This window comes from Xiphophorus maculatus, chromosome 19, assembly GCF_002775205.1.
Source record: "Xiphophorus maculatus strain JP 163 A chromosome 19, X_maculatus-5.0-male, whole genome shotgun sequence".
In the NCBI taxonomy this organism is placed as follows: Eukaryota; Metazoa; Chordata; class Actinopteri; order Cyprinodontiformes; family Poeciliidae; genus Xiphophorus; species Xiphophorus maculatus.
The window spans coordinates 11276985-11293106 of record NC_036461.1 but is presented as its reverse complement, the minus strand read 5'-3'; the positions used below and the strand labels follow the sequence as shown (position 1 = coordinate 11293106).

At 37.0% G+C, this 16122-nt stretch overlaps 1 protein-coding gene across 2 annotated transcripts in view; it reads left to right on the top strand.

Moving 5' to 3' along the window:
* Window positions 1–16122, top strand: part of arhgef10 (Rho guanine nucleotide exchange factor 10) — a 55518-nt gene that overhangs the window by 24900 nt on the left and 14496 nt on the right. For both annotated transcript variants that reach the window (XM_023352522.1, XM_023352521.1), the window contains 8 exons: window positions 2–117; window positions 1492–1619; window positions 3436–3536; window positions 3820–3941; window positions 11370–11456; window positions 11587–11813; window positions 11969–12126; window positions 15475–15617. In XM_023352522.1, coding sequence (XP_023208290.1) covers window positions 2–117; window positions 1492–1619; window positions 3436–3536; window positions 3820–3941; window positions 11370–11456; window positions 11587–11813; window positions 11969–12126; window positions 15475–15617 — 1082 coding nt within the window. The remainder of the gene's footprint in view (window position 1; window positions 118–1491; window positions 1620–3435; window positions 3537–3819; window positions 3942–11369; window positions 11457–11586; window positions 11814–11968; window positions 12127–15474; window positions 15618–16122) is intronic.

Here is a 16122-nt window from a genome sequence, read left to right as displayed (position 1 = left end):
GACAAACTTTACATGGGCCCTGGTCAACTGTACCAAGACCTGCAGAACCTAATCCATGACCTTGGTTTGGTCAACCAGATAGCTGGTATGATTGGCAGCCTCAAAGGGAACTACCAGGTACTGTATACCTGCACTAAACTCAAACATAAAGTCAGATCAGAGGCAGTCACATTAATATATTACCCACAAACAGAGCTAACTTTGTTCCATTTTAATTTTTTAATGTTTTTTTAGACATGCTGGTTTTTGTCTAGAACTTGCTACATTTTATTGCTACACAATTCAGAAAATAGTTTTTTGAATTGCGTTTGTGTGGTAAAATAAAAAGAAAAGAAATGTGTAATGGGGAAAAAGATTTTTTTTTTCACAGCACTTTCAAATCTCTGGAGTCTCTAGAGTTCCACTGATTATAATTGCTTTATTTTGTGTGTGGTTTTAAAGTTAGGTTTTACTATTTTTAAAACAGAACAAGAGGATATAAAGGTGACATTTTAAACAGTTTTTACATTAACAGTGGAGCAGGAATCAAAGCTGAAATTACAAGCCGCCTCTGTATGTATTCCCTTAAAAATGTGGATCCATACCAACATTTCCAAATCATGAATGAACCATGACAGACAGAGATCGCAGCCTAAAAAGTGTAAAGCAGAGCAACTTCACTGTAACTTCCTTGGCCTGTCTTAACTGCACCTTGTCTTCTCTTGCAGTTTGACAACCTGGTTGCGATTAGGTTTCAGGTGTTTACTCTTTATTTAATACATGTTTAATGATACAATTTAGCATACATAGGTACATGTTCCTTCAGGATACCTAAGAATAACATTTAAGCTGCGGTTTGTTTTATTTTGAGAAACTTCTCCTGCAGAGTTTAGGTGTCTCATAGGCTCTGATTTGAATAGTCCTATCTGTCCTATCAAGTGTCAACACAAGACTGCCGGTGGTAATGAAATAGTGCTTTAGCCTGCAGAATGCAATGTGAGTCTCTGTGTTTGTGCTGTGCTGGTAGGTCTGTCAAATTCAGACAGGAGTCATAGAGAGACTCACAGAGAAGTTGTGTGTCCAAATAGATGAAGGTGAGAATGGATTCTAATGCAGAGGAATAGGAAAGAAAAAAGCCAGACATACTGTGGCAAGATTTTATCTCTACATTCCTGGTCCTAATTCATACAGACAGTATTCTAGTTATAAATGAGCAACAAGAGAATATTCATGTTGAGAGCTATGCTGAAATATCGAGATGTCATTGGTAATGACATTTTAAGGCCACATTTCCTCCTACTTGTTCTTGCAATGTGAATGCTAACCCCTACAAATTCTGTTCTTCAGAATTTTCCAGAAAATCATTTGTGGAAATACTGTGGAAAACATTTATTCCATTCCTTCCCTTGTTGTTGTTCTCATTCCTTCACATTGTCCATATAATTCTTCCTCTCCTCAATTTGATTTCTCTGATTTTTTTTAAAAGAATTCTCCATTATTTCTTGTGTGCAGAATGTAAACTCCACTGTGGCGCAAGATTGGGTTTCAGGTCTCCAGAGGCTAATATTGAAAAAGGAAGAAGAGATCAGGGCAGCTGACCGGTGCAGGATTCAACTCCAGCTGCCTGGCAAAAATGACAAGTCTGTTTTCTACCCAAATAAATGCAAATGTTTTGTTCTTTTTTTTGTTGTTGTCCCATTCCAGGCTTTATCCCCACAAATGTTTTGTTTATCCTCCGGCTGACTTTATCCCCTTTTACCCTGCTTTTCCTTGCATCCTCACTGCCCCCTCTGTATGCATCAGGCTTTATGAAAGAGAATTAGACTACATTTGGATAAACAAGTTCCTCCACCAGCTCTAATCTGAGGCATGAATCACAAGGGAAAAAATGCACACCAGTGTTTGCAACCAGAGTCTACCCAGCTGCTCCTGTATACAAATATTCATGCTTCACATTAAGCCACACCATTATACACCACACACAAGTCCCCAAGAGTGCATCTTGTTTTGACCCTTCCACATTCTCTGTGACCATTACTCTCCTGCTCTTTATTTCTCTTCTCAATTCTGTCATTCCTCTCAGTTGCATCTAACTGCTGGGATTATCCAAGGGTATGTTTGGAAGCACAGCTGCACCCATTTCATTCCTTTCTTGATCCCTTCCTTGCAGAACACAACGCTTCAGAGCTCCAGCTATGGAGAAGAGAGAAGCAATTCAGAGACACAAACGGGCACATATGTTGGTGTCTATAAACAAGCTGTTTATAGACGTGATAATTGACTTTCACTTCTGTTGCACCTTTTCTGAATTGATAGATATCAGGTTGTAGTACTTTGCAAAGATGCTTACTCGTAAAGAATTTATTTTTTTACATTCTGTTACAAACACTCAATGGATCTTGCCTTTACGGCAAAGTGACGAGAAGATATCCACTTTTTAAAGCTCTTAAGAGATCATTTTTGCAGTTTGCAAGCTAAATTGGGGATATGCCAGACATGTGGAAGATGGTGCTCAGGACATGTAAAATGCCACGTGTTGTGGGACACTAACTGCACATCATCCTGAAAGCACTATTTTCACCTTAAAACATGGTGGAAGCATCAAGCTGAAGGGATACTCTTCTTCAGCATGGATTGGGAAGTTGTTAGGATTTAATGAGAGAATGGCGGGAGATGAATCTTGAGAAACCCTGGAAAAAAGCCTGTTGGAGCCCATAAAACACTTGAGATTGGGACCAAGGTTGACCTGTGAGGAGAACAGCAACCCATTGCAAACAGCCAGAGCTACAATGTCATGGTTTATATCAAATCATATTCATGTGTTTGAACAGCCCAGTCAAAGTCAAGACCTAAATTAAATTTACAATCTGAGAAAAGTCTTGGAAATCAATGGTTATTGAATCTGACTGATCTTGAGTTTACTTGCATAGAAAAATGGGCAAAAGTCTCATTCTCTAGTTGTAACTGCAACAGGTTACAAGGTTTTACATGGCAAGCCAACCTTGTTTAGATTTTCTTTTCATTCTAGGAACCATTTATGATGTATTCATTTCGTTTATATAATTTATTCATCACAATTATGTCCTATGATGCCCAAGACTACATAAAATCTCAATAAAATATATTGAAGTTTTTCATGGTAAGGTGACAGAAGGGGAAAAAAAATCAGCGAAGATAAAAACGTATGCAAGGCACTGTAATCAAAAACATAGACAGGAAAGTGAATATAGTTGATGGCCTACGGACAGAAAAACATTAGGAAAGTTATTGTTGGTCCAGGTTTAGAATATAAAAGGGGTTGAAGGCACTTTATTAGATGTTAAATTTCTTAGTGTTTTAATGACAATGGACGGCTATTTTTAAACATTATCTGAAGAACTTTCCAGTTAAATGCAAGCCAGAGTCCTTTATTTTTCTGATCGTGTGTGTTTCCTTTGTCCTCTTCTATTTTGGCAGGGCCGGTAAGCTCACATACTTCAGTGCGGTGTTTAATACACTCAGCCCAGCCATCAAGCAGTCATGGATCAGTAACCTGCAGATGGCAAAGTTGGCTCTAGGTACTGTATTGTACTTTCATGTGTCTGTTGCACATTAGACCCTTTTGAATCCACATATACGTAACTATTTTCTACTTATTTAATGTAACAGTCAAACTTGGGCCTGTTCAGATTGCGCACATCCAGTGAGAACCGGAATGCTTAATCGCAGTTTCTGCTAATACTTTGAATTCCTGAGATGACAATTGGAGTTTTACAATGTGATCCCTGGAGCGTTCTAACTGAAAACATATGGCTTTGTTCTCTGAATAACCTGTGTGCCTTTTTTTGTGTTTTAAATCAGAGGAGGACAACCTGCAGGGCTGGTTCTTTGCAGATGATGATGGTAATCATATCAAGAAGCAGAAACACCCCCTCTTGCTTCGACAGATGCCTGTGGTAATGTCAAAACTGCAAGAGTTCAAGGTTAGTTTCCTTGTCTACAGCTCTTTTCAAGGTGTCCTGGGGTTTTTTCATCAAGGATATTTAAAAAAAGAGACTACCATCAGTAGATTAGTGAGCAATACTTACTAAGAATTCTTGGTAAGCTAGTTGAGAGCTTTATTCTATTCATTTAACGTTTGATTGATTTGCCATCCTGAAGAATGTTTCTGATAAATAGTAAGACCTTTGGAGTCAAAGAAATTACTACAAATGTCCATTATTAAATATGTGGGTGATAAATGGTGTTTATTTTAGATACTTCACATTTGTCTTCAGGGATTTATAAAAAATAGGAAACATTTAAAGATTTCCTTACTAAAAATAATCAAAAGAGGACTTCCGGGTCAACGCTGCAACAAGATGGCCGCATAAAAACAGGCTCCTCCGTGACGGTAATTAAACTTTTCCCCCTCGCTTAATTCAGATAATTATCAAAACGACAGGCTAAATCACTTAAAGGGGGAAAATGCCGAAAACTAACAAGACCGAAAAGAAAACGACTAAAACACAAGAAAATGACGAACAGTCGGGAGATGCTAGTGGAGATGAAGCTAATGCTACCACGAGGAAGGCTAGCCTTGACTCACAGCAATACGCGTTGCTGGAGGGTATCAAGACGCTTTCAAAAGAACTAAAAGAGTTTAAAAACGAAATGAAGCACGACATAGAAAAACTCAAAGAAGATGTAAAAGCCACAATGAAGGAAGATCTCAGCAGATTCAGGGAGGAAATGATGTGCGAGCTGCAGAACCAGAAGGGCAGTATCACCGAGATACAGACCCGAGTGGCTGACCTGGAAGCTGCGTGCTTCGAAATGAAAAATGAGCTGCTTGAGACATTAGAAAGGAACAAAGCTATGAACGACAAACTTGTGGATCTGGAGAGTCGAAGCCGGAGAAATAATCTTCGTATCTATGGAGTTCCGGAAGGCAAAGAAGGTAGATCGGTCTCAGAGTTTGTCACCGATTTGCTAAATAAACAGCTGAAGTTACCAGATGGAAGTGAACTCCAGATACAGCGGGCACACCGAGCTTTGGTACCCAGACCGCCTCCTAACAAAGCCCCGAGATCTATAATTGTGAATTTCTTGCAATTCAATACTAAAGAAATTATTCTAAAGAAAGCGTGGGAGCAGAAAATGGAGATGGAAGGCAAACGTCTTTATTTTGATAACGATTATGCTTCGGATGTCATAGAAAGACGCAAAGCGTACGGCCCATTAAAGGCAGCTTTGAAACAGAAAGGTATCAGATTCCAGACGCCGTACACAAAGATGAGAATCTTCTGGGACTCTGGAGTGCGGACCTATGAGAACGCGGACGAAACGGCATCGGATATGATCAAGAGAGGCTTCGGCTTGACCTGGGTTCCAAAAGAAAACAAGATAAGATTGGCCAAGGAGAGGCTCGACTCACTGTTGCCATGGAAACGGATTATCAACACCGATGCAGGTCAACGCGCGAGGGAGAAGCTTACCGAGTTCAGACGTGAAGACCAGTGACTGAACATTGAACCATAGGTTCGCATTATTATAAGAGCTTCTGTTACCAAAGTTATCTGTTATAGGTCTTTGTTAGATATTTAACCAAATACCGAATGGAGTAAATGTTGCAGAGTTTACCAAATGTTGGACTTATCTAGTATAAGTAGACCTCAGGCTACTACTAGAGAGGGCCCCCACCTTAGGGTGGTGTTTTGCCTTCCTCCCACCAGCAGGGACCTGGAGGGATGTCCTTACACATCTCTACCTTTGGAAGTTTCTGTTCTATTTGTTCATCTATGTTTTAATAGCTCGTTTAGTTATTTGTTGGGGGTTCTTTTTCTGATATCAAAGGGTGACCTTTCTAAACTAAATAATGGTTGATAGTATCAAGATTGTTTCGTTGAATGTGAACGGTATGAACAATCCTATAAAACGCAAAAAAATTTTAACTAAAATGCGAAAAGAGAATGCGCAGGTAATTTATTTACAGGAAACACACCTGTCTAAATCAGAACATGAAAAACTGAGGGGCTTTGGCTACTCAAATACATTTTATAGCTCATTCAGACTTGGAAACAAAAGAGGAGTTTCAATTTTAATTCATGACTCAGTAAAATTTGACTGCAGCCATGATCTATCAGATAAAGAAGGGAGATATGTGATAGTGAAGGGGACTCTTGAAAACGTAAAGGTAACACTGGTCAATGTCTACAACCCCCCAAACACCAATATTCAATTTCTTAATAATCTCCTCAATAAAATAATTATGGAAACAGAGGGAATGCTGATCTTGGGAGGAGATTTCAATATGATATTGAACACGAAGCTTGATACAACAAATGATAAAAAACAACAAAATTTAACTACAAAAAAATTTAAACTGGCACTTGAAGAATTTGGGTTTGTTGATGTCTGGAGGGAATTAAACCCTAAAACAAAGGATTATACCCACTATTCTGCGCCCAATAAAAGTTATTCCAGAATTGACTACCTTTTCATGAATAAATCTGACATATATAAAGTAAAGGAATGTAAAATAGAAGAAACAAGTATATCTGATCATTCTTCCCTAACATTAAAACTTAACTTACTTTCCAGTAAACGCAAAACAACTTGGCGATTAAATGTAGGCTTGCTGAACCACAAAACATTCAAAACTGAAATTTCTAATGATATCAAAACCTACATAGAGGAGAATGACGATGGTCAGGTTAACCCGGTAATACTGTGGGACGCACTTAAGGCAGTATTAAGAGGAAAACTGATTTCAAAAACTGTGGCTCTTAAAAAATCCAGAATGGAAGCCTATGAAAAAGAAAGAGTTAAATTAATAGATCTAGAAAAACAACATAAATCAACCCAAAATCCCAATCTGCTTATTAAAATAAAAGATGTAAGAAACAACATTGATAAAATGCTTACATATGAAATTGAAAAGAAATCAAAATTTATTAGACAATCATACCATGAAGTCGGGCCTAAAGGAAAAAAACTGCTGGCAAAGAAACTGAAAAAGCAGCAGTCGGATAGGAATATCTATAAATTAAAAGATGGTGAAACAAATCAAATGACACACGACCCTGTAATTATTGAGGACATGTTTAGGACGTACTATCAAAGATTATACAGTCAACCTCTGTCCGCTGACGATGGACAGATAGAAACCTTCCTGGATTTACTGGACTTGCCCTCAATTGGAGAAACCCAGAATAAACTTCTCACTTCTCCCATAACAAGAATAGAAATACAAAAAGCAATTAATAGGTTAAAAAACGGTAAAACACCAGGTAGTGATGGATTGCCATCCGAGTGGTACAAATCCTTTAGTGAAGATCTCCTACCATTACTAGAAAAATCATTTAACTATACTCTGGAACATGCAGTGCTTCCTCCATCTTGGAGAGAAGCAATTATAACAGTTATTCCAAAAAAAAAGGTGAGTGAGACATGCTCTGATTATAGACCAATATCTATTCTAAACATGGATTATAAAATTTATACCTCAATATTAGCAAAACGATTTGAACAATTCATTGGAGATATCATTGATGAGGACCAAACAGGATTCATTAAAGGTCGCCAAACACGGGATAATATCAGGAGGGCACTTCACATTATAGACCATATTCAAAGTAAAAAAATAAGAGCTATTTTAATCAGTCTCGATGCAGAGAAAGCTTTCGACAGCGTAAGCTGGAACTTCTTATATAAAGCACTTGGAAAATTTGGTTTTAATGAAAAGGCCGTACAGTGTGTGAGGACCTTATATAAATCACCAGTGGCCAGAATCAAGATTAACGGAAACCTAACTGATAATATAAAACTGGAACGTTCTACACGTCAGGGGTGCTGTTTATCACCAACACTGTTTGCAATTTATATTGAACCACTGGCACAACACCTAAGACAACATAATGATCTCAAAGGCATTGATATACATAATGAATTTCACACAATAGGTTTGTTCGCGGATGACGTAATTTGTTATCTATCAAACCCTGAAAATTCCCTGCCCTGTCTAATCAAACAGTTGGAGATATTTGGCTTCTACTCAGGATATAAATTAAATTTGAAAAAGACACAGGTTTTAACATTCGGCTACACACCATCAGAAACGATTCGTAGACAATATAAATTAAATTGGAATGCTACTATAATGACATATCTAGGAATACAGCTAACAAAAAATATGGATGACCTATATAAAGCAAATTTTATTAAAGTGGACCAAGAAATTAAGAGGGACATCAGAAGGTGGGACGTCTTAACACTAGATTTCAGCTCTAGAATTGAAACCATAAAAACGAACGTATTACCAAGGTTGCTATATCTTTTCCTGGCACTACCTATAGAAATCCCAGACAGACAGTTTAAAACATGGAACCGGATTATATCTGGATTCATATGGAACGCCAAAAAACCCAGAATAAGATTTGAAACTTTACAATTACCAAAAGAGAAGGGAGGTATGGCATTACCAGACTTTAGAGAATATTACCATGCTGCTCAAATAACTCCCATAATAAATATAAGTGACATAAATTATGAAGCGAAATGGAAAAATATTGAACAAAAAGTCCATGGAAGAGAATTGCGGAGTATCATTGGAGATATAGAGACCACCAAGAATACACTTGAGAAAGTTAATGCTATTACTAGTTTCTCACTGGGTAAATGGTTATATATAATTCGAAAATACAAACTAGAGGAACAATTATGTTTGATCCAATGGCCAGCCTATAATAAATATTTTACTCAAGACCTAAGATTTAAACAATGGCTAGAAAGAGGTTTAACAGCTCTATGTGTAGTCCTTAAAGATGGGCATTTCAAAAGTTTCCAGGAACTACAACAAGAATTTGCTCTGAGTACTCAAGATCATTTTAGATATTTACAATTAAGGGATTTTTATAACAAAGAGATAAAACACAGAGTAGACCAAAATGAAAATGGGATTGTCAAAATGCTGGTCGAGACCTATAAGGGTAAAAAACTCAGAACTGTGTCTTTAATTTATAAACATCTATTGGAAAATAGAGGCACAAATACTCTGGATATTAAAACAAAATGGGAAAGGGAATTAGATATCCTGCTAACGGAAAACGACTGGCTTAGTATCTGGAAGACCCAAACTACGACATCCTCTTCCAGAATTTGGAGAGAACATTGTTGGAAGAATATAATCAGATTTTTTATAACACCCAAAATTACCAGCAAATTCAAATCTATTGTCCAACCGTGTTGGAGAAATTGTGGAGAATTTGATGTTAACCATGCGCATGTTTTTTGGCTTTGTCCTAGAATTACACAGTTCTGGAACGAAATACACAAAGAGATTGTAAAAATATTAGGCTACACAATACCTAAGACTGGGCTGGTTTTATATCTTGGCCTTTTGGAGAATGTTGTTCTTAATAATGACTGTTACTTATTTAAAATTCTGTTGGTGGCTGCCAAAAAGGTAATAACTAGGAAGTGGTGCCAATCTGACCCTCCCACCAGAAAGGAATGGATACAGACTGTGAACTCATTATATGAGATGGAGATTCTAACACATAGACTGAGGACACAAGAAGAGCAATGCCAGGACAAATGGGAAAAATGGATAAACATCACATCAACGTTACAGGACTAATTTTGGATACGAACGGTACCCTTGAATCTTGTGATACTGTAATAAGAGTCTCCCCCCCACTATGTTATATTTGTTTTGTTTGTTCTGCTTTATTTTTGTTTGTCTTTTTGTAGTGTTTGATTTTTTTATTTTTTTTGAAAATATTCTAAAAATTCCAATAAAAATAAAGTTAAAAAAAAAAAAAAAAAAAAAAAAAAAAATAATCAAAAGAAAAATGTCCATCTATTTATTGCCAAAAACGTTTTTTGTAAATTTGTTAATGTACAATGAGAATTTACCTTCAGTATAGCTAACACTTTTTCAGAGCGTTAAAGTATTAACATATAGATTTAAATAGCAAATTTATAATGTGATCACAATGCTTTTATGTATTGTACTCATATCTTGCCGACTGTTTGTTGTTTTTTTTTAAACAGTGTTATCGCAGGTAATGCTCTTTAAGTTTCCATACAAAAGTCTGTGTTTTAACAACTTAAAATAATACCAAACAGCTGATTTTGTCTTTCCGTTAGTATTCAACTATACGATTGAGAAGTTTATTGGTTTTAAAACTATCACTTTTTAAAACTGATCCTTTATTTGCTGTGGAGAGAGAGCAAGTTTTCACAGCTCTACCTCTTAGAATCTGGCATCACTTTAAAGTCAGAAGAAACACTTACTTGTACATCAGCAGGGAAAGAGGCAGGGCTGTAATGCTTTCAATGCTTTCAATGTAGGATTAATTTAATTAGGTATTCCTATTCTACCTAGATCTTAGTTTGACCTGATGAAGGTATAAGTAGGATATAAATGTTAATAAAATGGCAAGTCTTCAAGATTCCCTTCATCCATTTCAAATGTCCTTTAAAGAGAGCAAGGGTTCACGCTGTGGTTTTATATTCTGTAGCAGTCTTTCCAGGTGTGAGGTGAAGATTATCTTTTATTTTGTAATTCTTTTGTTTTATGGATTAAGTTGAGTCAGGGTTAATTTTACAATACTTCATCTAATAGCTTTCTGAGCTTCCAGAGCCCCTCATTTGCTGTCCAGATTTTGTTTGGTTAGCTTACTTGGTTACAGAGTCAGGCCTAATGACATCATGTTGTGAGTTTAACACCAAAACAGATCCTTAAAGTTTTATGGGGTAAAGACTGTAGCTCAAATGTCTACTGCTACTACTTCAGCCTCATTACATGGAGCAGCATGCTTTTCCTGGTGAGCTGCAGCAACACTGCAGGCCTTTTAATATTAACCTGTCACATTGCACCATTTGGTTGATTTTTATTTTTTATTGCTTGATTCTCTCCTTTTTACAATCATTCAGTAAAGAAGAGAAAAAATAAATCTTTCACCATGCATTTAAAGTGGTAGGCCACACTGAGTTGTGCAGTAATATGAAATTGCCAGAGTAAAGTAGTGATCCTATCTTACCATGAATCACTTCAAAGACCCACTCAGTTAGTTAGAGAGTTTTGCTAATGGCTACAAGGTTTGATCTCTATACGGGCTAATTTGAGCTCTCATAGAACAAATCATTTAGAGATTAAGGTTAAAGTGAGTCTAATCTTGACCCATAGTACCTCCTTGGTTTACAAAGGGTAATTCAAGCATGTAATTGGTAGGTTTACAGTTAAACAAACAATTGGTGAGAACAAATAGAGATTCAGAGGTCAAGCCTGGGTTTTTCGGAAGAGCTGAGTGTTCAACATGTTTGACATTTTTTTACGCTTAGGTTGAAACCACAAACATCTGTGACTTTGTCAATGGTGACCTAATGCATGTATTTATGAGATGTTTTTCTATGTTCTGTGGCAGGTGGAATGTGCTGTTCACAACCCAGAGCCATTCATAAACACAGAAAGCACAGCCGACTCTCCTGTGGTTGGCCACGGATGTGTCTGGGTGAGATCATTTCCTGTATGGCTTAGAAGAAGTTGCAAATCACCTAACATAACAAAAATAAGTTTCAGGATTATGCAGTGTGGCTCATCAGTTTTTAAAGGAGTTTGGGGGTTTTTCTCTCTTGGTTCAGGTTGCAAGTTGCACCAACCAGATGGGTCAAATTGCTATAGTGGCCATGCAGAACTCCAGCCCTAAAGTGACCGAGTGTTTCAATGTGGAGTCCCGAATCCTTTGCATGGCTTACGTCCCAACAGAGCAACTTAAGGAGGACGGTGAAAAGCTTCCAGATAGCAGTTATGCTCCCCCTGCAAAGGCCAGTGATACCCCCACTGTCTGCTTAGGCATGGAGGAGGGCAGGTACAAATACACTCACTTACATGGAAAATCATGTGAAAATGTAGAAATTCTCCCAACAATTCAAATACACCTAAAATAATCGCTTTGTTTTTCCTTACAAATATGTATATTGAAATAGTTTTGCTCTAATTCTTTTTCCTACACATCTTGTTTAGTATCATTGTGTATAAGAGCACCCAGCGGTCCAAGAAAATACGTCTGCAGCACTTCTTCACCCCCGACAAGTCCACAGTCACCAGCCTGGTCTATAAAAAGCCCTGTCTGTATGCTGGCCTGGTTAGTGGCGCTGTTGCCATTTACTCCAGATCACAAGGTGTGTTTCTTAAATATTACAGAAGCATTTAAAGTTTTTAAAACTTTATTTTTCTTCTTTTTCAAGTCTGCAAATAAATGACGTTTGCAAACACAATAGCCAGTAAAAAACAACCCAGTCATAACATTGTGAAGTTCTGCCACAGCCCTATATCTGGTTGAATTTCTTTTCAAACTTGGATACTTTACTGACAAACTTTGATGTTTTACAACTCGATCTCTATGTATGTTAGGTGTGTAAGTCAGCGGCTCTGGGTGTAGCTTGAGGTCAGGGGTTTTCTCTGCTGTGTATTTAAGCCCTGTTTCCATTTGCTTTGTTGTCTAGGTGAAGCCTCTATATTAACTCTGACCTGTTTAATGTTTTTCCTCCTTTGCTTCCGAGTACAGACGCCTTACACTCAGCCAAACTCTTCCCACACTTTTTCACATTCTCTGTTTTGTCCCATCTGTCATCAGCTGTCATAGTGGTGCAGACAATGTGTGTCTGGGATTGTGCTATGAGTAGAAATATGCTATTTTTTTTCCCTTTTTTTCCAAATTTGACACAACTGAATCTGAATCTCTTCACAATTGTGTATTTCGACTGTTGTAAGCCATTTAGATCATTGTTATTACACTACCTTGCAAACATTTGAATGTTTCTTGAATTCTCTAACCTGGCAAAATGGATACGTTTAAAAGTAGATAATCACTTTTGCGAAGCTGCACATCAAAAAGGTTTCGCTGCACTAGAGCTTGGAAAGCAAAGACAGACAGATGAATATGGATTATTGCCTACAGACCTTTTTTTTCTATTCAACTGCACTTCGCTTGGAAGAAATTATCAGTGTGCAACTATTCTGGAATGTTTTTGGATGGTTCCTTGTTTGGGTGAATATGAGAGTTTTTTTCCCCTCTTTAGTCTTACTGGTTACCAGTCAGCTGTGTAGTACATGGGACTATTTTCTTACCAGATGCAAATCTTGGTCCTGAACAGTTGAAGTGTTTTTTTACACCACTAAAAATTCTCACACCATGTCTGGAATATGATGCTTAATATGAATGCTTAATTGATTCATCCTGAAAACATTTCAGCGTGTATGTTTTGTAAATGTCTGTATTATTTGCATTTTAACCAGATGCATCGTTTATCTTGCTGAGTATAGAATCAGATCATATTCCTTGAAGGGTATTTTCAAAATTTCCGGATATCAAAACAACTGAACAGACGGACTGTCTAATTCCTACAGTGCTGCTGAGCTTCTGAAGCTGTATGGGAAATCTGACTCTGCTGTTGATGCAGTGTTTCTGAAGCTGGCAACCTCATTCTGCCATGTTTGCTGTTTCCCAAATGAAGGACTGTGTGAGAAATTGAGAAAGGGGGGAGGCAGTGATTCAGCATTGGGCGGACGCCACAGTAAGAAACTCACATCATGAGCTTGGTTTCTTTGTGTGCATCCGACCTGCAATATCTAATTTTTCCTAGAGAGAATAGCAAGCTTTATTGTTTGTAGCATTTCTATTTAGTTGTCCGCTTGCACCCATCCTCTTTTTTTGTATAGCCGACAATGACATGAAGGAATGAAACAGTTCAACAAGTAAAAGATGTGGGCAGATACACTTCAGCTGAGAGGACTTATGTAAGCCTGAAAGCTGGCACTTCTGTCTTGTTTTTTTTCACTACTGCTCCTTTTTGTTTTCTGTGCAACATTTTTATTTATTTTTTTATTTTTTTATAAATTCACCTACACTGTACCATTGTTCCCATATTGATTCCGAGCAAATCCCTTCTGGCTTGTTTAGCAATTACTGTATTTCTGAAAAAAAAAAACATATTTCACTACTTTTCCATCAATAGCCATCTTTGTGCCTTGATTGTAAACAAATATTTGACCAAAGTCTCAATCAGCTCATGGTCTAGATTAGCCAAAGGAATGTGATCTATGTCTGTTGTGCTCACTTTCTTTCCATTTTATGACTGCATTCACAAGTACATGCTCTAGTTGCCGAACTGTTGATATTTATAAAGCTACTGCAGGCAGCGAGGTGTTTTTATTGCAGCTACCCTGTACTCAGGCACATGCAGAACACAGTGTGTAGGAGGTGCATGTGGGATACAGCTTGGCTCTGACTAAGGCTTAACAGCCCATCTATATTCATAGTGAAGCGCTGTGAAAACCATTAATGGCCACTTATCAAACATTAGCAGAGTTATGAATGCAGGTAACCTTTACAGATGACATTTATAAAGATGGATAGACTGTTACTGCATTGTTTATGCACTATGCATACCCATCATCTTAGTCAGTCATTTAAAAGATCCTAATAGAAGTGGGCTGTTTAAAGATAGGGTTATTGTATAGCTTCGAAGTGTCTGAAAAAATATATAGTTCCAAAACTAGATCTGGTTTAGATGCCAGACAAGATGCCTATGTTTGTTGGAATTTTACAAACAAAATAAATGGATTATGTATCCTAAATTGTGATTTATATAGTTGGTAATTACTGTAGTGTAATCCAATCAAGATTTTAAAGTATAATGGATGAAAATATGAATGGGGCTGATCTTGGTCTGGGTGAAAAAAATATAGTGAAATGGCCAGTTATTGATATCCAAAAGTGCAACAATTCCCAATTATATTTTTTTATTATTAGGATTTATGATCAACTAAATAGATCTATGATTATTGTTGTTTTATATTTATATGAAGGGATTGGTAATATGCTAAACAATGAAATGTTCAATTCATCTTTTAAAAATTGAAATTGCTGTGTGAATTTTAATTTCTCATATTTCCTGTGCTACAGTCAATTATAATTATTCAAATGGAATCGAACATCTGATTGGCTAAAATGTAACAAGTCAACTGCTGACAAGTCACTTACTCCATAGCTGTGTTTAAGGTTGACAGAATAAATTCACAACTTGCTGCAACACAGGACTATAAAATAAAATAAAATATTTACATAATTATTATACTCTTATTGAATAAATATGAACTTACACTATAATGTGATAAAATAATTAATAATTTACAAATACTTGATTGTATTCGTATATTACTTGTATTTCTAGATATATTTTTCTGATGACATACCTGATAAGCATCATTTTGTTACTTGGACTTTGGCATCTTGGCACTCAATAGCTGACTTAAGTTGTTTCATGACATTTGGAACTTTTGGGTTATAAAACTCAGTTGATTCTCTGTAGACTGCAGGGAGAATCAAGAAATTTGTCTAGGAAAAGGATTTTTAAAATTGAAAAAGATGGGGTTTTTTAATTACTTTTCTTAATTTTTATACTTTTCATGTATGTTGAATAAACCCATAATGTTCTGAATAAACTATGTTGTGTGTGCTTTTCCAGATGGTTCTTGGAGCTGTGAGAAGCCCAAGTTACTGAAGCTTGGAGTCCTTCCAGTTAAGGCTGTGCTGGCTGTGGAGGATCACCTTTGGGCCTCTTCAGGTGGACAAGTTTTCATCATCAGCACACACACACATTGTGTGGAGGTATGCGACCCAACCAGAATCCTGTGTGGGTAGTTCAATAAACAATCTTTTCTTCATAGACTTGGTGATTTGAAAGATAAATTGGGTTTGAGATATCTGCTTATCTGTCAATCTCTCCCATCTGTCTTATGTAAATCAAACAGCAATCAAGCTGGAGCAAAAAATCATTTCCATATCTCTTTTATAAATATAAGAAGTCTGAGTCTCTCTTAAGAGATAAGATAAGGAGAGTAAATAAAATCATAAATTCCAGAAGGAGGAAATGTGCACGTTAAGCAGCCCTTTTTTCCTTCTCAAATTTTCCCTGAAAATCTTGGAATATGCCATTTCGTGTTTGTCCCGGATGGGTTTGTGTAATGGGAGCACCTGCTGTGGGTCCAGGAATAGTAACAATCTTGTGACATGCGCTTGCTTATAATGGATTTAGCCTCATTAAGCTTATTATGTCGGACCACCTGCTTGTTAGCTCTCTTTTCTTCACATAGGACTTACAGTTAGTCCAGAG